General features: G+C 42.1%; 2 protein-coding genes across 2 annotated transcripts; one reads left to right on the forward strand and one right to left on the reverse strand.

The window, feature by feature from the left end:
• The first annotated feature begins 17,020 nt into the window (after positions 1 to 17,020).
• On the forward strand, positions 17,021 to 18,844 carry LOC121623272 (nodal homolog 2-A-like). The gene is made up of 3 exons (XM_041960510.1): positions 17,021 to 17,327; positions 17,778 to 18,556; positions 18,692 to 18,844. The coding sequence occupies exons 1-3, from the start codon at positions 17,021 to 17,023 to the stop codon at positions 18,842 to 18,844; spliced, it is 1,239 nt and encodes a 412-aa protein (XP_041816444.1).
• A 541-nt stretch (positions 18,845 to 19,385) lies between these two features.
• Positions 19,386 to 22,553, reverse strand: LOC121623288 (eukaryotic translation initiation factor 4E-binding protein 1-like). Its single transcript, XM_041960529.1, has 3 exons — positions 22,338 to 22,553; positions 19,930 to 20,124; positions 19,386 to 19,823 (listed from the first exon to the last, which is right to left on the reverse strand). The coding sequence occupies exons 1-3, from the start codon at positions 22,471 to 22,473 to the stop codon at positions 19,795 to 19,797; spliced, it is 360 nt and encodes a 119-aa protein (XP_041816463.1). The 5' UTR covers positions 22,474 to 22,553; the 3' UTR covers positions 19,386 to 19,794.
• Positions 22,554 to 23,336: the final 783 nt, after the last annotated feature.

The raw sequence follows: 23,336 nt of genomic DNA on the forward strand, positions 1-23,336 counted from the left end.
TGATCAAATGCCATGAAAACCAATCAGCATCGCGCATCGTGTCCTTTGAGAAGAGCCATCCCTCATCTGTTCGTCTGCTGCCCTTGCTGCCCTTCATCACCTGATCACGTACCAGCACAGCAGCTCCCTGTGAGCAATTTGCCTCATTTATCGTAACTTTGCAGCATTATAGCTGTTTCTCAAATCATATAACATACTACTGTAATCGTAGGCAGGTGTTGAGTCGGCAGTGTGTTGTCACCGGAAAAATGATTGTTTCTCTTTCTTTCTTTTTGTAATAAACAGTGAACGATGTTGAGACAACCTCCAGAAAACAACCAAAACAGTGTGTTCCTTATTTGCTAAATGGTGGATTCCTGATTGACCAGTAAATAAATTATGACCGACCTAAATCCTCGAGTTTTTTTTGTTGTCTTTTGAAAACGCTAAAATAAAAGCACAGCAGTTTGCTGTAAATTGTTTCCTCTCCACCTGAACGCTGGTCTCACTCCACAGGTGCGTTTGTTTACATTTTGAGTCGGTGGATTTCAGCTTTTTTACCACCAGCTTCAGGGTCATAATACATGACAAATAAGCAGGAGTTTTACGACAACATTGTGTTCACAAACAAGTTTGACATTAAACTGTGTTTGCTTGCTGACTCATATTTCGATCCTTGACTCCATTTATTCCAAACTCCTCCAACAGAAAAAAACGTTTCAGTGTTCAAAATCCAGATTATAGACGTCATATAAAAGCCATAATATTCACATTTTATAGTCAGAATAGGAGCTGACTGTTAACAAATCTGGCTACAAGTGCCTGAAAATTGCACTACTTGTTCACATTTAACCACCAACACAGATCAGTGCTGAAACACCGCGCGCAATGCGCACAGTTGCGCAAACATCGGCTCCAGCGCTGTGGATACGGGGGAGTGACGCAGGGCGATTTCCCTTGTCGTGGACACAACATTGCGCATACAATTCTGCTGCCGAACACACTTCAGCGTATTCAAAGTTCAAATGGTCTCTTTTCTGGTTCATTATTATTGTTGTTGTATATTCAGTGGGCCACTGGATCAACTACATTTTTAAAAACCAATAGCCCAACAACATCTTTGCTGAATATTTAATGAAATTACATTCATTCATATCTAATCAGCCTCAAACGTATTAAATACATGCGCAATAGGCCAACAATGGCAGGATCAGGCGCTTGAAACTCCAACATAAATCAACCAGTAATTAAAATGCAGCACCGAAAATATCAATCCGGTTTTATTTCATTTTTCGGACAAATAATTGGCTGATGGTACTGTAACCCTCGTCGTGTTATATAAACAGAGCACAGGTAGGTGATGATCAATGAAAGTAGCTGGACCAGTATCAGAAGACACTAAGCTGTCAACAGCCAGTGTTTGTGAACATCAACAATGACACAGAAAACCATGAGCTGAGTTTTTTCAATTATTAGAAATAACCAAAACAATTTTTAATACAACAATACTTTTTGGACAGAAAATAATAAATTTAAATAATAAAGCTGGCAACGAAGAAAAAGAAACCCTCCGTTTCCAACGTTGACTGTTCTTTCGTTGGGGCCCTTTCGCAGTTACCATCAGTGTATCAGTGTCTACTTCATCTTACCACACAGTCCGTGAGGGAAGGGGGAATCAGAAAACTCTGCACACCTTGGATAACAATGGTTCACTTTGGTTCACACTGGGAATCGCCGGTTCTGGGATCTAGGACTGAAGTTCATACAGTCCCCAGCAGGAAAGTGATGGGGTATGGCTCCAACCTTTTCCAGCCGACCGACGTCACCAACACACCACGAGGGAATCCTGGGTAAACCTAAGAAAAAAAACCTGACCTGTAGATAGGCCAGACAAGACCCAAAGGGCTTGGAACATTCATTCAGTGTCTGTGCAAATCATGTTCATTTTCTCTATTTCTCCATGAATTGTTACCAATTAAATACACTCCATCTTGTGTTGATAAGTTCAAATCATGTTCTCAAAGAAATTCAGTTGTACAACAAAAATAAATTTTACGTTCAAGTTTCATTCGCAGTTATGAACAATAACCACATTTAAAGTGCTTCATATAACCATTCAAGTATTCAATGGGCTTCAAGATTTCTTTATTATCATTGAGCATGACATGTCAATGAAATTTGCATTGCAACCCCCATGTTCAAAACAATAAGAAAGATTATAGAATAAAATTAAGATACTAGAATAAAATAAAACATGCAGAAAAAATATTCGTACATATAATAAAAATATACCAGAAATGAAAATATACTAAGACAATAACAATATACTAAACAATAAACAATAAAATATACCAGTGAAATGTACCAACAGCAGCTGAAATATACTAACATGTATAAACGATAAAATAGACCAATGAAATGTACCAATATACTAAAATGTATATACTGAATGCAAATGGTTGACCATTTAGTTCAGCATGTGTGTACTAATATGTTAAATACACAGAAGGTGCAGGTGGAGGTGAAGGTGTGAAAGTGCAGTGTGCAGTGGCTCATAGTTCTCACAGTCTCTCATGTGGATGTGGAGGCCCATGAACATGATGTTGTCCTCACACTCCACCACTTCTCCATCCATAAGGAGGGGGCGTGATCCGTCTTTCTAGACCTCCTGAAATCCACGACGACCTCCTTGGTCTTCCCTGTGTTCAGCACCAGGTTGTTGGCTGAACACCACTGGGTGAGCTGGCGTATCTCCTCTCTGTAGTGGGTCTCGTTATTTGAGGTGAGACCCACTACTGTAGTGTCGTCCGCAAACTTCACGACTGTGTTGGTGGGGTGTATGGCAGCACAGTCGTGAGTAAACATGGTGAAGAGGGCCGGGCTGAGCACACAACCCTGTGGCGTGCCTGTGCTGAGGACCAGAGGGGATGATGTGATGTTCCCTATTCTCACCACCTGAGGCCTGTTGGTGAGAAAGTCTCTGATCCAGTGGCACAGTGACACAGGCAGACCCACTGCATGTAGCTTCAGCGCCAGCTTGTCTGGGATGACGGTGTTGAATGGTGAGCTAAAGTCTACAAATAGCATCCTGACGTAGGTGTTGGGCTGCTGCAGGTGGGTCAGGGCTGTGTGCAGGGTGATGGAGACAGCATCCTCTGTGGACCGATTCCCTCTGCAGGCGAACTGAAGGCTGTCTAGGTCCGAGGGGATGAAGCCTCTGAGGTACATGAGAATAATCCGCTCAAAGCACTTCATGATTACCGGCAGGTGATGGTTGTCTTCTTAGGTACCGGAATGATGGTGGAGGACTTGCGGCACTCAGGCACTCATAGACAGCAGCTTGGAAATGTCCAGGAACACTCCTGCTAGCTGGTCAGCGCATGTCCTCAAAGTCTTGCCTCACACCTTATCCGGTCCTGTAGCTCTGCGGGTGTTGATCCTCCTCAGGGTGGATGTCACCTGGTGCTGCTGCAGGACGAGGAGCTGGTGCTGCTCCTCCAGCCGGGGTAGGTGTGTATCTTCTCTGCTGCCTGATGTGTCCAGGCGGGCAAAGAAGCTGTTTAAGGTGTCAGGCAGGGTGGGGTCGTGGCTGGCGAGCTGAGTGTTGGGCTTGTAGTCCATTATGGTTAGTAACTAACATTTTACAAAAATAAAACACCAAAGTACCCTTTCTAATTCAATCAAAATTGCATTAAATGCAGTCACAAACATATAGTATAATAGAGGCATTAAGGCACCGCCGGCTTCTTTGTCCCTAGGTGAAAGAATGCACTCAACATTTACCTCTTTATTTACTATAATAATAAAAAACAAATAAAACACAAACACAAATAATTCAAATACTCTTCAATATTTTCCCATTTGTAGTAAACATAACATTAGAATAATAACATCAAATAACGGCGCCAACTAAGTGGCTAGGCCCAAACGAATAGACTATTAGCAACCCAGCGGCATCGTTAGCTTCACAATAGCTCCATTATCTTCACAATAGCGCCGAATTGTTAGCGCCATTAACACATTCAACATAGTAACAACAAAATATAGTAATATCACCATCCCAACATTCTTTTCAGTGTTTCACTCACCACTGAGTCAATGTAGCTCTACAGCGCCTCACTTCATAGACCTGCACTTGTCCAGTAGCACTTTTCTACAAGGTTTAACGTAACAATACAATAATCAACAACTATTTAACAATCTCAAGAATTATTAACTTCATTTACAAGGTCATTTTCAACTCTTACACAGAGGATGATCATGGAATTACTTTTGATTTTATCGATCGGCACACAAGCATGCCAGAGCGAATCCAGGAAGTGATCCAGGAAATTAATCTGTCACATGACATTCACTGAATATTCTGATTGGCTGGTTGTGGAGCATGTGACTCAACCCCTTCCGTAATACACAATGCTTTTGCCATGGTAATTCTTCCTTTTTTGTGCAAATGACTTTATGCATTTTAAACAGACCTTCAAAAGCAACTTCAAACAGATGTATATATCTATGACTTATTTAAATATTTATTCATTTTAATGAATTAATCCCAAATCAGCGGTTTTAATAATTTTCTATCAACTTATCTGTTTATTTAAAATAACATGAATTATTTAAGGGATGATTATGATGCTAAGAGGTATGGTTTTAGATTTGATTTCATCATATTCAAGCCTGGGCTACACGAAAAGGCTGTTCACCCCTCAATCAAACTGAAAATTCATCCCCCACATACCTTCACAGACCGCTCCATTGGGAGAGAGCTTACATCCAACAGGACAGGCACACAGAGCTCCCCAGGCTTCATCCACACACACATGGCTACAGCCACCGTTGTTCATCGAGCAGATGCGACCTGCAGGTCACAGCTGTACATTCACCAGAAGCATTTCACTGCATCACGTGATTTGGAGATTAAGTTGCGGTCAAGTGTCCAGTAGTTTGTTGCAGCGACTGCTATTATTGTAACGTGTCTCAAACCTACCGCAGGTTATGGGCTCGTCGCTGCAATCTGAGCAGTGAACTAGGCCATCACACCTCTCCTCTGAGGACAGACACGTCCTCTCCACACAGACCTGACAGAGGAGGAGACAGTCAGGACTAAACTATTTAATTGGCACACATAACTACCCCTTGTAAGGAGCCTCCTGTTTGTCTTTGATATCTTTTCACAATAAATCTCAAAATGGATTAATAAACCGCTTCAAGGAATATCACCTGAATTTCAATGGACTGCACCTATTGATTAAAAGTATTAATTGAATAAAAAACAAACATTTTCTGTCACCTCTGGCAATAGTTAATTGGGTTTTTTTAATCTGAGGAGGTTTTACGATATGAGTCTCCACATTATCTTTGTTTTGTTGAAGACGAGGCCGCACTGAAGACATCTCAAAGATTGGTTATCTCAATACATGCTGTCGCACTTCAACACTAGGTACTACTCAAGATAAATTAGAAATAGAAGCTTTTGTACTTTGGGTGAGGAGGAGCACACCAGGCTGGACTCATTCGATCAGCTGATCTCAGTCTTCAGCTGATAATTTGGTGACCTCTTGATTGGTTGGAACTACAACTAGCAGCCACAAGGAACTTTATGGAATAGTTTGGACATGTCCCACTGACTGACATTCAGGTTCCTGTGACCCTCCACCTTTCTCAACACACTCCTCTTCGTCAGGGTTGTCCAGGCAGGTGTTCAGTCCGTTGCAGCGCAGCTCTTTGGGGATACAGATGTGGTTTCGGCAGGTCCAGTCAGACTCCAAACAGCCCTCTGTAGCCACACACAAGGAAACTGGCCGGGGGGGCATTCGGGAGAGACTGGGAGTAAAACAAGACACCATGAACATCATGGAAAGACAGGATTTAGTGAATACAATACATTTTCTCTTCAGGCACAAAAGTTCAAAAACTATGAACTGTGTTTACTGAAAACGGTTTACAAAGTGTTCCTGAGCCCATGTAGTAACATCCTCTCTACAGTCATCTGTTCACAGTGGTGAACCTCGCTCCATCCTTGCTTGTGAATGACTGAGCCAACATGTTGCTGCATCAAGTTCAGAATAAGAAGATATTTACAAAAAATCAAAGAAGCTGATGAGGTAAAACATTAAATACATTGTCTTTGTACTGTTTTTCTTTGGAGTTTCTGTCAAAAAGGATTAATGATCACATTCTGTTCTCATGTTTTACACAGTTTGCAGTTAGCGACTGTTCTGGAGTCATGCTTGTGTGTTAACACGGAAAATTGTAAAAATGACTCAACAGTGAACTGCAGGAAACAGTATTATTCTGTCATCTTGTACAAACAGCCATTTGTTTGTCATTATTGTGAAGCGGTTTGTTGACTAAAAGCAGAAACTCAAATCAGTGTAAAATAACTGCAGCAGATTCGATTGAAGCTCGTCTTGTTGACTTGTTAAATATGGTGTTGACCATTTCAGACTCACAAGAAAACAGCTATGGTGAATGAAAATACAGCCATCTTAAATTAATTTAGACAATTTATTAGAATACTTCTTACTTTTGCACAGGGACAGGAAGTATACCTACCTGCACAATCCATTTTATTAGATCCATCCAGACAGTCTGCACCTCCATCACATCTCCAGATATCAGGGAAATGCAACAAAACAGAAAAGGTTGCAAACACATTACATATTGTGTGCTCCTTCAGCATTTTGCCTGTGATTTGTTTACATGCCGAGCCACACGGTAACTTAGAGCCAAACGATGTCTGACTACAACGGACAGGAAAATGTAATTAAAGTTGTCAGGCAGCCAGAAATGTAATGTTTCATCGGCTCAGTAATGACAGTAAAGCATGAGAAATCCTGCTGAGCCAAGTTTCTTGACCTTGTTAAATGTGTTACATTGTGGGTTTATTTAACAGTTCTGATTGAATTCAACTAAATTCAGAGTGTTTTTTTCACACTGATTTGTTATAAATACTGTAATCACTTTTTCCATACCCACCATGTGCACTTTCTACCTAAGTGCAATTTGTGCAAAAACTGTTCTTCTGCCCTCGGTTAGTGTAACTACGAACCGAGACAGCGAGCTAAACATAAATGGTTCCAGCAATAAAAGGACACGTTGTTGTCTCGTTGTGATGACTGAAAAGCATTTTCTTAATTTGTGAAACTGTCACATACACAAAAAGGAAAAAATACATAAGTGCAATGCGTACGTAACTCATAGCCTAACTGTGATTAACATCACACATCACTTGGACAGCACACTCTTATGCTACTGTCAGCTGATGGCTAACAGTATCAACTCACTTTCATACAGCACTAATACATAGAAAATACGACACTGTAAATCCCAAAATAATGCAAAACACAATGTAACACTTCATTGATCCACATAGACTTACAGATTATGGTTTGCCAAGGCTTCCAAACCACAAACGATGCGAGAAACACCTCGACATGTTTATATGTCCCGTGCTGGATTCAGTGTTATTTAGCTGCTACTTACGACACTTGGCCACTAGGTGGCACTGTTATTATACATGTTCACAACCAGAAACGCAATTAATGCCACAATAATGGTGACAGCGAAATCTATTGGCAACAGGAAAAATAGAATAGACCAAATAGGTCCAATTTTTACTGCATTATAACAGATGGACTGTTTTACTTCTGAATGACTGAATGTCTGAAAGAACAACCGTTTAATTCTAAAAACATTTTGGCAGTATATTTTTATGGCAATTTTTCTTATAGTCCGTTGTGGCAATATATGCAGTATGTATGTATATATATATATTATAGTGTACAAAATGTACACATATATAGTCCGTTTTTATTTTCTTTTTTCAACTGCTTTTACCTGCGACCTGTAATACCCGAATTTCCCCGTCTGGGGATTAATAAAGTCTAATCTTAATTTGTAGTGGATTTTTGAACATCCTGAACCATTTTCAGTATTTGTTTTCTTTAAAGAATGCTCCATTTATTTGATGAGAAAATCTACACACAACGCTGACAAAGTCCTTTGCAACAAACCAAACTGCTATTGAAGAAAGAAAAAAGAACATCAGAGAAGACTAAGGAGGTCAACTCATCACACAAGGCCACACTGGGCCTAAAACAGTCCTGCTGTGTTTTGCGCTTGATTGTCATGATTGTCACAGAAAGTTTGCTAAAATAGCAAAAGAGCGCGAGTCTATTTTTTCCAGAGCGGCTAAGGCCCAAAATACTATTACATCTTTCACACACCTTTTCAATCTGCAAGTTCTAATTTTCCGAGTTTGCATTACAAGTCCAACAAAGCTTGTCGCAATTAACTCCCAAACTGCAGGAATACACGCCATTCTGCCTCGTTTATGTTCAGATGTAAAGAAAATGTGAAAAGGCCCCCGCAGTTTGTTCAAGCGGTGTAAACACGCTCACGTGCATTCAGTCACACAAGTTCGTTAAAAAAAACACAGAGAAGACGTTTAACCTCGGGAAACTGTAAGACTCGTATGAAAAATCAAACAAACAAAATGCCGTACGTCCATACCGGCACGCGGGGCTCATCGGGACAAACTGCGTCACCTGAGCGGAAACGCTTTTATCAGCCTCCCCTGCTGCAGGTGCGCGCGCCATCGTAGACGGTTCAGCTTCCGTTACCCTACATGAAGTACAGTGAAATGTAACATAACATGATGCCATTTACCCCATTCAACAAGGTGCGATTTTTAATGCTTTTTATAAAGATTTAATTATTTATTTAAAATTGTGGCAAAGAGCGAGCTGTGCACGTGCTGCGGTTTGTCCAGTGAGAGCTGGGAGAGCAGCTCACATCATGTGGCTCCTCTCCTCCTCTCCTCTCCTCTCCCCAGCAGCTGTCAGTGCGTTCAGGGAGGCGATGAGGCCATGCGCATTTTGGATTGGATTTGCGCTTTTACGCACTGAACCAATTGCGAACAAAATTCTTTCATTGTTGTTTTGAATCAGTGCCCATGAGTAAAACTAACACACAGATCAGCGTCAGAACAGCCGTGTGGATTTACTGATACGGCGCTGGAAGGTTGCGCATAAATATTCAGCTTTAGATTTAGTTAAGTTCCGCTTTTCAAGATAGTTAACTATATTTTCATTTCTGGCATACTTTGATTACATTTACGAATATGTTTACTTCATGCTGGTTATTTTATTCTGGTATCTTAATTTTATTATATAATCTTTATTATCTTTCTTATTATTGTTTCTAACATGGGGGTTGCAATGCAAAATTCATTGACATTTCATGCTCAATGACAATAAAGAAATCTTGAATCTTGAACTAGTTTCTCTCCGCTGCTCCAACACCGTCATCAGTACAGCCAGTTGTGGAAGAAGAACTCAGATATTCTACTTCAGTATAAGTGGCAATTCCGTGGAAATATTCATATAAAATGTGAAATACGTGTAAAAATACATGTAAAAACTCTGCATTCAAAATCTAACATAAAGGAATTAACTATTAGCATCATACGCAACCAAGCACAAACGAATTATGCAAAATGGCTCGTTTCAGAATGATATTGATCACTGCATTATAATTATGCATGAATGTGTGAGCATAGCTAATGTTGCAGCTGGTCAGAGCAGGGATAATTTCACCAGCTTTATATAATATACAGCGAGCTTTATCCAGGATAACACATCATGATTTATCAGTTTTTTTTATTAATAGTATGATGAATCTGAAAAATAAGACATTATAATGCCAAATAAGTGTAGTGGAGGAAAAAAATAGCTTCCCTGGTACTGGTTTCCAAAATGTAGTGTATGATGTAGAAGTATACGGTTAGAGTGTAGAGTAGCGTTTAATGTCAATCTTCAACTGATTCCTAAAAATCCTTATTATAAATCAAATATTATTCATGCTGTTAGTACGCTGATGATAGCACAGCCTCACAGAGCCGCTAGCAGTCGGCTCAGTCGGCTCAGTGGTCATAGAAATATCACACCTCGACCAGAAAATCCACTTACTTCAGACACAGGTCAAAGAAATAATAGTGTACCAAATGTTTGGATAAACTTACTGTGATGTATCGATGCTCAAACCCATTTGAATTTCATTGATATATTTTCCCATCCATTATATCTTTTACTCTGTTTTGCTGTTGTCATCGTTAGTTTTCATCTGTGATACACTTGAATTTTAGTATTTGTTGGACCAGAGTTTTATGCACTTATGGAATACATTTACCCGCTGTGTGTGTGTGTGTGTGTGTGTGTGTGTGTGTGTGTAAAATGTAACACTTCTTATTGTGTGTATACACATTGTTGCAGATGCTTAATGAGCTAATAAATTGTTGAAAAAACTAAAATAGTTGATTAGTTCACAATAGAAGAACCAACAACTGGAGAAGCTGCAACTGCGGCCTGCACGCTGTGATGTCACCTCACGAGGAAACAACATCTGGAAACCAGTAATCAATAACTGTCAATTCATTCAAATCTTAAACAAATAAAAAGTACCGCTGTAAATAAAAAGTATGACTGGATGGACTGTTTGCGTTGGTCATACGCCTGATGGCTAGTTTCAACATGTGGTTGCTGTTCCCTTTTCTTGTTTGCTTGTTGAACAAAACTGTTTCTCTTGACATTTAAATCATAACAATCCTTTAAATACAGTTGTTGCACATTTATTTGATATTGACAATGCAGATATAAAGAGAAGATGGCAGCTGAGGTGGTGCAGTGAGACGAAGGGGCTCAAGCTGCTCCATCATCGCTGACCAAGTGGCGGACCTCTGTCGTTTGTGTGATGGTGCTGATTGTTTTGCTTTTCAACAGTCTCTGTTTCGGTTGGTGCAGCGGCAGGGGCCAGCACTGTGGCCGCTGCTGTTGGAGAGTCCAGCCAGTAGATCTGTGGCCAGCTGCAGTTGTTGCACGAAGGCGTTGCTGCAGTCTGTCTGTGAGGCGAAGAGTTCCATCACATCTGTCTGTTAGGCGAAGAGTTCCATCACATCTGTCTGTGAGGCGAAGAGTTCCATCACATCTGTCTGTGAGGCAAAGAGTTCCATCACATCTGTCTGTGAGGCAAAGGGGTCCATGACACCTGTCTGTGAGGCAAAGGGCTCCATCACATCTGTCGGTGAGGCGAAGAGTTCCATCACACCTGTCTGTGAGGCAAAGGGCTCCATCACACCTGTCTGTGGAGTGAAGGGCTCCATCACACCTGTCTGTGAGGCAAAGGGTTCCATCACATCTGTCTGTGAGACGAAGGGTTCCATCACACCTGTCTGTGAGGCAAAGGGTTCCATCACATCTGTCTGTGGAGTGAAGGGCTCCATCACTGCTGTGTGCACGGGGTTCACACGCAGTCTCTTGGCTTGCTGACTGATCTCTCCAGGTTCAGTAGCACATGCTGCAACAAAAACAAACAAAAACATTGTTATAGTCAATGTTTAAATCCAAAGGGATGAACTAATTTGACTCTTTAAAAATAATGTTACAAATAGATTTCCTGGAAAAAATGTTGATGAAATCTATATATTTTGACAAACTGCAATCTATTTTGTCCGAATTACCGAAATATTGTCTTACCTTCAGTACTGGTGGAGACCTTCCTCCTCGTCCTCTTTCTCTTCTTGCCCTACACAAAAACAACACATAAGACTGAGGTTAGTGGGCAAGAACAAAACTATTTTCAGCGACTTTGTGTCATCAGCTGCTGTGATGTGAGGGAAACATGTGTGAGTTGTGTGTGAGCACTGTGTACATACATAATTGTCTCTGGATGACCAGTTGGGGTGCAGCTCTGCGTGGAGCCGTCGCTCTTTGTCCGCCTCTTCATAATATTTGGCTTGCTCTTCTTTGGATAGGGACTTCCACTGTGGATAGACGACAACGCGCGGTCAGCACACACACACTTAAAAACAGGACTTGGCCACACACACAAAACGGGAGCAGAAAAGTACACGGACAGATGCATAAATGTGCTCACAGATCCACATTAACGAGTGCAGGCTTGTGATAGTAGAGGAAAATCTGTTCTGGGAACATGACTGCAGTCTGTGGCTGAAGTCTGTGTAACACTGAATGTCTCAAACATAGAGAAAAATACTTACCCTCTGTCCCAGGACAGTGTTCACCGCCGCACTGTCAGTGATGTTCAGCTCGGCCACCACATTTGGCCTCTGCTCTTTCCTGAACAACATGAAGGCATTGGGTGGTTTCTTTATGTGCGGCTCATCTGCGGAGGTGTTCGGTTTCGGATGTGGAGCAGCAGGGCCAAATGTAGTGAAAACATTTGCTGGGAGCTGGTACAACACCTCTCCATTCCTACACACAGAAAGAGAGACAGATGTATTAGATAATAGAAAGCACATGTGTGTGTGTGTGTGTGTGTGTGTGTGTGTGTGTGTGTGTGTGTGTGTGTGAAGATACAAGCAGAAGCTCAGTAGCTATAGTGTTCACTGGTTTGTGCTTGTTTCTATTAATGCGTGTGTTTCTTACAGCATTCCAACAGGAATCAGGTTGTGAGGGTCACCTGGCTGCATGATGTTGTGATCGTACAGCAGGGGCCCTCCCTGGTAGATGACGGGAGCAGCTTGACCAGCGTTCACTCCCGGCGCAGCCATCATTAGGCTTGGGTGCTCCAACCAGCGTGGAGCTGCTTCGACGGGGACGCACCCACCGTTTCCCTGGCTCAGATGTTGCACTGCCTGAGGGTGGGGGGCATATGGGGGATGAGATGCCGGAGGTGGAGATGGAGGCGGAGTGAGCCGTGGCTCTCCCAGTGTCTGTTCAATCGCGGCCTCCAGAGGCATAAGTTCTTCAGATGGAGATGGAGGCGGAGTGATCGGTGGCTCTTCCAATATCTGTTCAATCGCGGCCTCCAGAAGGGTCCGTACTTCATCCCACGTCATCCCCTCCATGGCGGCATCAAAGTCCGCGCTGTAGTCCATTTCCGATGGTTTTCTCTGAAAGCTCTATTCGTTGAATCCTCTCTGTCTAAAATGTGTAGCTCTCTAGTTCTCCTTGACGATACTCGCTGTTCTCTCTCTGTAGGTTGTAGACGCGCTGAAGCAGTAGTAGTATCCAGTCGTCCTATCGCAAGTTGGGTCACATTCATACAACTCTGGCTTAAAATCTCTGACGTCATACATCCAGGTGCCTGTGCGCCAACGTTCCAGCTGGTTGCCATGGTGTCCAGCACCTCTCCATCCATGCTCAGCTCAGACAGTCAGTGATGGAAAGTAACCAAACACAGTTACTGAAGTGCTGTGCTTAAGTACAGTTTTGAGGTGCTATGCTTTTTACCTCACAAGCTGCAACATTAAAGTGGTGCTTACACATTATAGCGACTTCAAAGAACAAAGAGTCGCTGAGAGGCTGAGGCCGGCCTTCCACTTGTCTGACGCGCTTAACGGAAAAAATCACTGAAATACGAAAATATATTTGACCTTTTTATTTGCGGAAAACAATGATCAACTTATGATATCGTGCACAAATTCATAATCAAAGTGATCACAGTGATCAAAGGAAATAGCGGTCAACAAAAAATACGGCGACCCTGCTCACCGTCCCTCACTCTCCAGCCACACACGACAAAAAAAAAAAGGTGAGCAGGGGCTTATGTGTAACATCCCCGCCCATATCCACTTGACCTACATATTCCCTCATCAATAGAATCACACAAACCTAAACAATAACAAACACCAATATTTCAACCAACACACCAAGGAAATCCCTTCAAACTCATTCATGGCTCCCACACACATACATAGGCCTACATATTCATTCCAATCCAACAATATGATATAGAATTTTGAAATGGTTTGTTCGTTTCAATTCAAGTTTCTGCTCGTACATATTCACTCTCAAAAATCTTCACTGTGGGAAAATGTGCCAATACATAATAATAAAGTTGCACCGCATGGCAGCAGCTTCGAGTCGACACTCAGCCTACGTTGCTGCTGTCAGCTTGTCTGTTATCATCTGCTCCAGGTTTGTGGTGATGAAGGATCACATCGGGGCTCATCGCCTTTGTCCAAAATAAATATGTCAGTTGTATGAGAGAGAAGTCAGACTCCTCTGGGTCACTGTGCTGCTAAAGATTTCCTCATCCTTTCTGCTCTCCAATGCTGCACCATAACCCTTGCAGACATGAAATGTACACGAAAATGAGGCACAGATTGCTGGGTGTCCAGTGATTATTATCAAAATGTTCCAAAAAATCTGCGAGAAAACGCTGAAATATTTACAAGTGTTCAGATGAAATGCACCCTACCTTGAATAAATTTCCATTTCTCTGGAGTTGAACATTGTTGGAAACATTTGGCATGATTTTAGTGCACAAGTAAACAAGATATATAAGAAAGGTCAAGTCGTTTTTAGACATTTTAATCATATCTCTCAGTAGCAGTAACATACTGTATCTATCCATGAATGTTGATTTAAGAGCTGTTAAATCATCTCATTTTCCAGCCATTATTCTGTCCCTGTTTTTTAAGGATGTATTTCTGACTTTCTTCTCTGACAAGCTTTGCTTTCTTCATCTTTGAGTTTGATCAAATGCCATGAAAACCAATCAGCATCGCGCATCGTGTCCTTTGAGAAGAGCCATCCCTCATCTGTTCGTCTGCTGCCCTTGCTGCCCTTCATCACCTGATCACGTACCAGCACAGCAGCTCCCTGTGAGCAATTTGCCTCATTTATCGTAACTTTGCAGCATTATAGCTGTTTCTCAAATCATATAACATACTACTGTAATCGTAGGCAGGTGTTGAGTCGGCAGTGTGTTGTCACCGGAAAAATGATTGTTTCTCTTTCTTTCTTTTTGTAATAAACAGTGAACGATGTTGAGACAACCTCCAGAAAACAACCAAAACAGTGTGTTCCTTATTTGCTAAATGGTGGATTCCTGATTGACCAGTAAATAAATTATGACCGACCTAAATCCTCGAGTTTTTTTTGTTGTCTTTTGAAAACGCTAAAATAAAAGCACAGCAGTTTGCTGTAAATTGTTTCCTCTCCACCTGAACGCTGGTCTCACTCCACAGGTGCGTTTGTTTACATTTTGAGTCGGTGGATTTCAGCTTTTTTACCACCAGCTTCAAGGTCATAATACATGACAAATAAGCAGGAGTTTTACGACAACATTGTGTTCACAAACAAGTTGACAGTCCAAATGTAAAACGAAACCTGCTCAGGTCTTAATCTTAATGGAAAGGCCACTAATTTCATACCTTAACACACAGAGATCTCATATTAAACAGTTTTACATTAAACCGTTTTTGCTTACTGACTGATATTTCGATCCTTGACTCCACTTATTCCAAACTCCTCCAAAAGAAAAAACGTTTCAGTGTTCAAAATCCAGATTATAGACGTCATATAAAAGCCATTATATTCACATTTTTATAGTCAGAATAGGAGCTGACTGTTAACACAACAGGCTACAAGTGCCTGAAAATTGCACTGTACTTGTTCACATTCAACACAGATCAGTGCTGAAACACTGCGCGCAATGCGCATAGTTGCGCAAACATCGGCTCCAGCGCTGTGGCTCCGGTGGAGTGAAGCATGGCGCTTTCACTTGTTGTGGCCACAACATTGCGCATACAATTCTGCTGCCGAACACACTTAAGCGTATTGAAAATGTCTCGATTTGAGATGTAAGGCACTAAAAACACACACTGCGTGACACTGAGGATAGTTCACTCATTCATAAAAGTGGTCAAAAGGCAGAATAAGTTACTTTTCGGATTAAAAGTTGAGTCTTTGGTACTTCGGTTCCAATCACCCAAACCCTGAAATGTAATGTGCACCATAGTTTCAAACAAAAGCCTGTTTGAAGTTGTGACCAAAGTAGTTTAAAGGAGAAGAATAATTTCATACTAATGGCAGCTTTCTCTGAGGTTTTTTTTTGATTCTTTTCACACATCGCGCTCATCAAAGAGAATCAAAGCTTCACAGCTGCCTCTACCTCTTTCTTCTGTCTTTTGAGGACAGTTTGACTTATGAATGGGATCATTAACGTCAACAATGTCCCTTTATTGTTGCTGCTGCTGTCAATTAGTATGTCAGGGTTTAGACTCGGGTGGTGTTGCATGAAAAACTGATCACAAATCACCTAAATATTGTTTTTTAGATCAGTAAAGAGCCATGGACGATATTATGACTCTTATATTTGATTGTATAAGAACAAGAGTGAGTTTTCCTTTTTAAAAAGTTTACCGAAAAGAAGAAGACAGAAATGTCTAGTTCTTTACATATCCTGACATTTCGCTTATTTGTTTATGTGGCAAAGTAATGTTTGATGTTAATATTTTCTATTATTGATAATTTTATTTATAGATAATGTTCAAATGGTCTCTTGTTTGGTTCATTATTATTGTTGTTGTATATTCAGTGGGAAACTAGATCAACTATATTTTTAAAAACAAATAGCCCAACAACATCTTTGCTGAATATTTAAGGAAATTATATTTATTCATGTCTAATCAGCCTTAAACGTATTTAATACATGCGCTTTTGGCGCATGAAAACTTAAATATATATCAACCAGTAATTAAAATGCAGCACCGAAAACATCAATCCGGTTTGCTTTATTTATTTATTTATTTTTGACAAATTATTGATCAACTATTGACCTTAACTTGGCCCCAGTACATTATTTTTCCACTTTCTGTCCCAGCAGGCTCCTAACAGGTCACGACCTGCGTTACAGAAAGTGACTTTTCTGATTAAGTCCTGTGTTGCTTTCCCATTAATCAGTTGTGTAGCTCGTAATCTCCTTAACTAATATTATTGTCAGGGATTCTTATCAAAGGGATCTCTGATATACAACACAACAACAATCAGAGAAGCGGACTGCTACGCTTTTCACACCTCGGCCACTACAAAGGCCGATTGGTTTCGATACACAGCGACCTTGTCACATTTAAGTGTTTGGGCTCCCGTGGATCACACGCGTCCTTGAACCATCTTGACAGATCTCTTCAAAGGACGTCAGGAGAGGGGCGTGTGATTATAAAACCGAGTCCCAGCATCTCATCTGGACCACTTGGAATCTACCTGCGGAAGAGACAACAGCACACCTGGGAATTATGAAGGGACTCGCGGTGGATTTCTCTTTTGCGCTTCTACTCCTGGTGGATTTGGTTCTGGGTCTCGCCGCGCAGCCCTTTCCTGGCCTGCGCCCTGACGCGCTGCTGCGTGGGATGAGCGGCGGCCCCAGACGCATCGTGCAGCGGCAGCAGACCAGCAGGCTGAACCTCTACATGATGCAGCTCTACCGGACCATGCTGACCGAGGACCGGGCCAAGACCCCGATGGCCAGCGTCGGCCGCATCTGGACGGAGGACAACCCCGCTCTGCACGACTCCGACTCTGTCATCAGCCTCGTCGCTAAAAGTGAGTATTCAACAGCAGATAAAAAAAATGCATTTTTTTTATGGAGTTTGGCATTATGGCTGTGCACAGGGTTTTCCTATAATGACATGCAATGCACGTGGGGTGTATGTTTTATTAGGGATTATACGATGGAAATGACATCATGCAACATTATAGAGTCGCCACAGCATGTGTCATTATTTTAGCAACATGTGCCTCATTTTTCCTTTGATACACACCCACAAAATGTGCATAAGTTGATCAATTTCACTCATCCTAATTTAATCATTTGTCTAATCAAACTTTGCTTGATTAATGCATTTGGAGATTCATGCAGCTATTTTTTGGGATTGAAGCTGTAATGTCATCACCCGCTCACACACATGAGAAATTGGTCTTTTCTGTCAGTGTCTTCTTTTGTACAAGTCATGAAGAATGCTAACCAGTTGTCTTTACTCTGATCTCATTTAGGCTGCCAGCAGATTGGCAAGAGGTGGTCCGTCACCTTTGACATGTCCTCCATGTCTGCAAGCGACAGCGTCCAACTGGCTGAATTTCGCATCCGCCTGCCTGCCTTCACAGAGTCTTCCAGAGCCTCAGTGGACATCTTTCTCTCCCACAGGGACCGGTGCTCCGGCATGCACTGCCCAGAGAACAGGCTTTTCCTGGGCCGCCTGAGAGCTCATCCCAGCTCCATGGTCTCCCCCTCCTCCTGGAAGGTGTTCAACACGACAGAGATGCTCCGTCGCTGGCTGCGGTGGGAAGGCTCAGTGCAGAGGACGGAGGAGGACGAGGCCGAGGCCGAGGCAACGGAGGAGGAAGAGCAGGAGCAGGAGGGAGTCCAACACCCTACAGCTGACCGGGTCATGATGGTGGTCTTCTCAAGGCAGAACCCGAGCGGCCAGCGAACGCCAACCCTCATCCGCACGGCGGAGCACTCCAAGTACGTCAGCCTGGACAGGGAGCGAGTGGCAGCTGGCTCTGGTTCCAGGACAAGGAGCCGCCGGTCCAAGAGGCACCACCAGACCCAGCAGCAGACAGTGGCTGGAGCTGCTCCTGTCAGCAAGCCCGCGGCGGAGGAGAAGAAGGGTCCTCTCTGCAGGAAGGTGGACATGTGGGTGGACTTTGAGAAGCTCGGCTGGAGCGAGTGGATCGTCTATCCCAAACGGTACAACGCCTATCGCTGTGAAGGAAGCTGTCCCACACCAGTTGATGAGACCTTCACCCCAACAAACCATGCATACATGCAGGTAAGCCTGAATTTTGTTACCAAGACAAACTCCTTCACTCTTATTGCACTCAGTATTTGCTGTAGCAGGATACAACTACTAATACCCTGCAGAGATATGTTCTAATCAAGCGTCCTTTTCCCTTTCTTCCTCCAGAGCCTGCTGAAACTTCACCACCCAGACAAGGTACCATGTCTGTCCTGTGTGCCAACGCGCCTGGCGCCGCTCTCCATGTTGTACTACGAGAACGGGAAGATGGTCATGAGGCATCACGAGAGCATGGTGGTGGAGGAGTGCGGCTGCCACTGAGCGAAACAGACGCAGACCTTTCCGTTAAAGGCCTAATAGACTGGAGCCACTGGGCCAGAGCTGAGCTACTCAGAGGCATAAAGTGGATGGATGTCCACAGGCACTTCACAGATATGTGACACTGAGACAGAGGCTGCTGCTGCAATGCAGGTCATGACAGAGGGGAAACTACTGTATACCCTGGACACAACTCTGTAAATTATGCATTTAAAAAAATTAAGAGTTATACATTGTTGGTACTTTTTTTTAGAAGATCAAGTGACCTAAATTGTGCCTTGGTCATGGTTTGACCCAGTCAAGATGAAGACAAAAGCACAATACGGTCACTGACTGAAGCACTACAGGAGGCTGCATGAAGACTACATTTTTTAATGCCATTGGAATGATGAATGCAAATGTGAGAATGGTGTTAGCGCTTTATCTTTGAGATGTTTGGGTCACATTGACCCACTTGTATGTTTGCTATTTACACAAATATAATAAATCATCACTTATCTTGAACAAAGTGGTTGATGGTTTTTATTACAGTGTTTATACAAGAGTTTAAATGAAGACGCTAATTTCGCGCAATGATAATGCCACATCAGGCAAAAAAAGGACAGTGGTAGTAAAGAGGTGTTTAAGGTCATTAAGTGAGTCATTACGTAAAATATTAACGGTTTAATTTTCAAGACTTTGACTTACATGTCAAATATGCTACACATCATACAAAGTGTCCATCAAGGTAAAGAAACAATTGTATGCATCAGTTAGCGTTGTTCTATAAGAGAGTACAACATTTGAACACATATAAAGCATTACAAAAAAATACTGTCACGTTTTCAGAACTATTTGATTACACAGCATTGTAAGACTGGGCTTCTCATTTCAACCGATCACTTTTTAATGCCGGTAAACAAAAAAGCAACGACAATGTCGGGAATCACTCTCATCCTCGTGGCCGAGTCTCCTCAGATGTCCATTTCAAACTGAGCGTCTTCTAGAAAAGGAAAAGACATTGTCGTTGAGCAGAGAGAAACAGATGGTGACAGACACACATAAGGGCTGCAGCTCATCTTCCTCCTTCGCCACAAAGACTCGTTTACCTGCGCTCTCCTCTGTGTGCAGGCTGTGCTCCGTGTTGTTGCCGGCTGTCTGTTCAGGCTGGTCTGTGTTGCTGGGGGAGTCGGGTTTGAGCGGCCTGGTGACTCCCGGGATGTCGGGCAGTTTGGGAGGCGTACGAGTCAGAGGAGACGTCCGACATTGCAGGAGGAACTTCCTGTCATAGATGATTCTGGTTCCTGGAGGCGACAGCGGCAAAGTAAAGCAGAATTAGTGGCGTTAAAGGGGAGGGGCTGCAGTCGGCAGCTACAGGATGTCTGGCAACATCATGGAAAGGATCCCTGCAGAGACAGACCCTTTGCTTAACCAGAAACAGCTGCCGTCTCGCTCTTCTCAAAGCCAGACTCCTTTAACAGAAACAGTAATTTTACATACTTCATTCAAACTTGGTCAAAGTAAACCCTTAATTCACAGAGTTAGATGAGCAAATATTGGGAGATAAGTGAGAGGGAGGTCGGACATCAGAGAGGCAGCAGGTAGAACAATCAGAATATTTTAACATGTAACTCGGTCATTTCAGGGTTTATTTCGACCAAACCAAAACAAGCACACTGATGGTGTCCAAGTGCCTCAAAGGATCCTTTGAGCTCAATAGTGGACCTGTTTCAAAAAGTTTGGTCCCCGTTTGTCCCTCAGACACAAAAACATGAGGAAATAGGATCCAGGTTGAGAAATACCAAAATGTCCTTTTAAATAAAACAATTTCAACTAAAAAAAAAGGAAAATGAGATAAAAACAAATCTGCTAATGTTGACATTTAACTCTTAAAGATAAAGAGCTGAAATGTATAAAATAAAATAAAATTCAGTAGCTAACACTGACATTAAAGACTTAAAAAGGGTAAAGTAAAACAAAAACTTCATCTCATAATCTCAATATTAAACAGTTGTTACTAGTTCAAAAAGGATCAACTAAAATAAAAAAGTCAAAATTCAGACGCTAACCTCAAGGACAAGAAAATAAAATATAACTTAATTTCTGTATCTTTATACGTATACAGAGCGAGAGAGATGTATGTATATTATTATTCCTCCACAGTATTCTGCAGATTTAGTTCATTGTGAGACAAACCAGTTCAAGTGTTCTTCTGTGTGTGACTGTGTGTCTTTACTGTGCACATGTCCACACATGCCCATGACCAATGACCCACTTTTCTCACTGACACTGACACACCTTCACTGACCTAATACTGTTTTATCTGTGTAAATCTGTCCCATCTGGTAATCTGGGAACAGGACACGGTATCAGTTTTAACGGACATGTGGACTCTGCGTCACCTTTCCCACAACCACAGGTGGGAAACATGTTCTGCTTTACTTTCATCACCTGACCGGAGATTTCCCAAGACCTCAGCTTTATAGATGCTCGAGTGAAATACTGAATAAATAGGTCAAACTACTTGCTAATTTTTAGCAGCTTCCGTGCATCCACAGAAAAACTGCATTTATAACATATAAGATAATGATTAGCTCCTTTTTTTGCCTCTTTAATACAACCAGTGTGACCAAGTGGATCTCACATCCAGTAAACACGCTGCTGCAGCTCAACAACAGCCTGCTGTAATAACAACACTATAAATAGGGTATGAGTAAAGGCCTATATTTGCCCATATAGTCTTTGATTGTGTAAGTAATCCACAGCTACGTGTTACTGACACTGAATACTTAAGTCTGCTATTCATAACTGAATGAATGTTTATTCATAGAGTCACAGAGTCTCTGATTCTGTCATCAACAGAGTGTTAAGATCATCTCAGCCTTCAAAGATGGAAGGTGACACACACACACGAAATTATAGGAAAAGGAAAAAAATATGAATTACGCCTGTCCACTGACTTCCCCTTTAGCATACATGAATGCAGCAGCATGCTTCAGGCATGCAGCCACATGTGCAGTGATAGAGCTGTGCAGCTTGCACACTGCAGGGTTTGCACTGCTCTCATAAGTCTCCTTTAACTCTGTTAACTGGAGGTCTTTAGCCTCCACAACCCTCCAACACTGTCAAACATTAACAAGAAAACATGCCAGAACTATGGACAAGACCTTCAGCCTGGCTCTCAAAAGACTCTCCTATCCCATGAACTGTTTGCCACGTCTAATGCATTAATGCCTAATTACATTAAATTTAATTAAAAGATGCTTTAACTGAAATCAATGAAATGTTAGGTTGCTGTTTGGGTCATTACAGCTTTTCTCCATTACACTGTCTCCAGATCAGCACATTATTTCTCCATGTAGGTCTCTTCATATTTCTTTAAATGCCCCTTCACGTCTCTTTTATACACCTGTTTCTTGTCTCATATGTGTTTCCAGCCTTTTATTACTGTCCTTTTAGTTCCTGATAAGCTTCACTTTTTCTTTCTAACTTTCCTGCCCCTGACGTGTCCCAGTACCTCCTGGCGTAGTGCTGAACAGAGTCCCTCCCGGAGTCGTGGAGTAGTCCTGGGGCATGTGAGCGGCATCGTGGATGGCGACCCGGCGGACGGCCGGGATCTCGCGGCTCCTGGTGGCATGACTTCCCGCTGACATCTCTCCCAACACTCGGCTCTGCGGCTGGCCGTGTGCTGCTTCAAACTGCAGAGTCGCTCCAAGTGTGGCGGACAGCGCGGGGGACGATACAAGAGCTGCTTCAGACCACCGACAAGTCACCTCGTGTCTCCACGTGGTCTGATCGCATCCAAAACAACACACGGACTTCCTCCAAAACAAGTGGAGCGGAGCGCTGTGATTGGCTGAAAACAGGGGGCGTCACAACAGTTGGCTTTTTTCCTGATCCTCTCTCAGCCTCAGAAGATATATAAATCATGTATGGTTAGTTTGGAACTATGGCACATTTTAAGGATAAATGGCCAACAATATGAGACTTTTTTCATGTGATTAAAAAACATACATGTGCAAACCAATCAACTTTTTCTTATTATTCATTACAAATATTCTAATATAGTTTCTGCATAGTTACAAACAAATCAGCAAAAACAGAAGGCATCAAAGAATTATCAGTTTCAGCTGGTGGGTAAAAACTTAACTCTGCAGGCTTCATGTGACTTGATGATATTTACAGAAAATGTAAATTCATATTAAGTTTCCTGGAAGAGACTATGGAAAATACAGGTGAACTGCTAGTCTGAACAAATTTGTACAAGTATAAAATCAACGTATATGGAAGATAAAGTTTATAAAGCAAAATAATAATAACGTCTGGAAATCAACAACTGCTTATAAACCTATAAATTCCAGTTCCCAGGAAAATAGCAAGATACTTACAACATAAAGCATTAGTGAACTTACACTGAACAGATAATCGTCCACGTGGGAACTTCAGTGCAGAAAAAAGCTGCACTAATTTCACGTCTTACAAAAACACACACCACATTTCTGTCACATCTTTGTTT

Source organism: Chelmon rostratus, chromosome 19, assembly GCF_017976325.1.
Source record: "Chelmon rostratus isolate fCheRos1 chromosome 19, fCheRos1.pri, whole genome shotgun sequence".
NCBI lineage: Eukaryota > Metazoa > Chordata > Actinopteri > Chaetodontiformes > Chaetodontidae > Chelmon > Chelmon rostratus.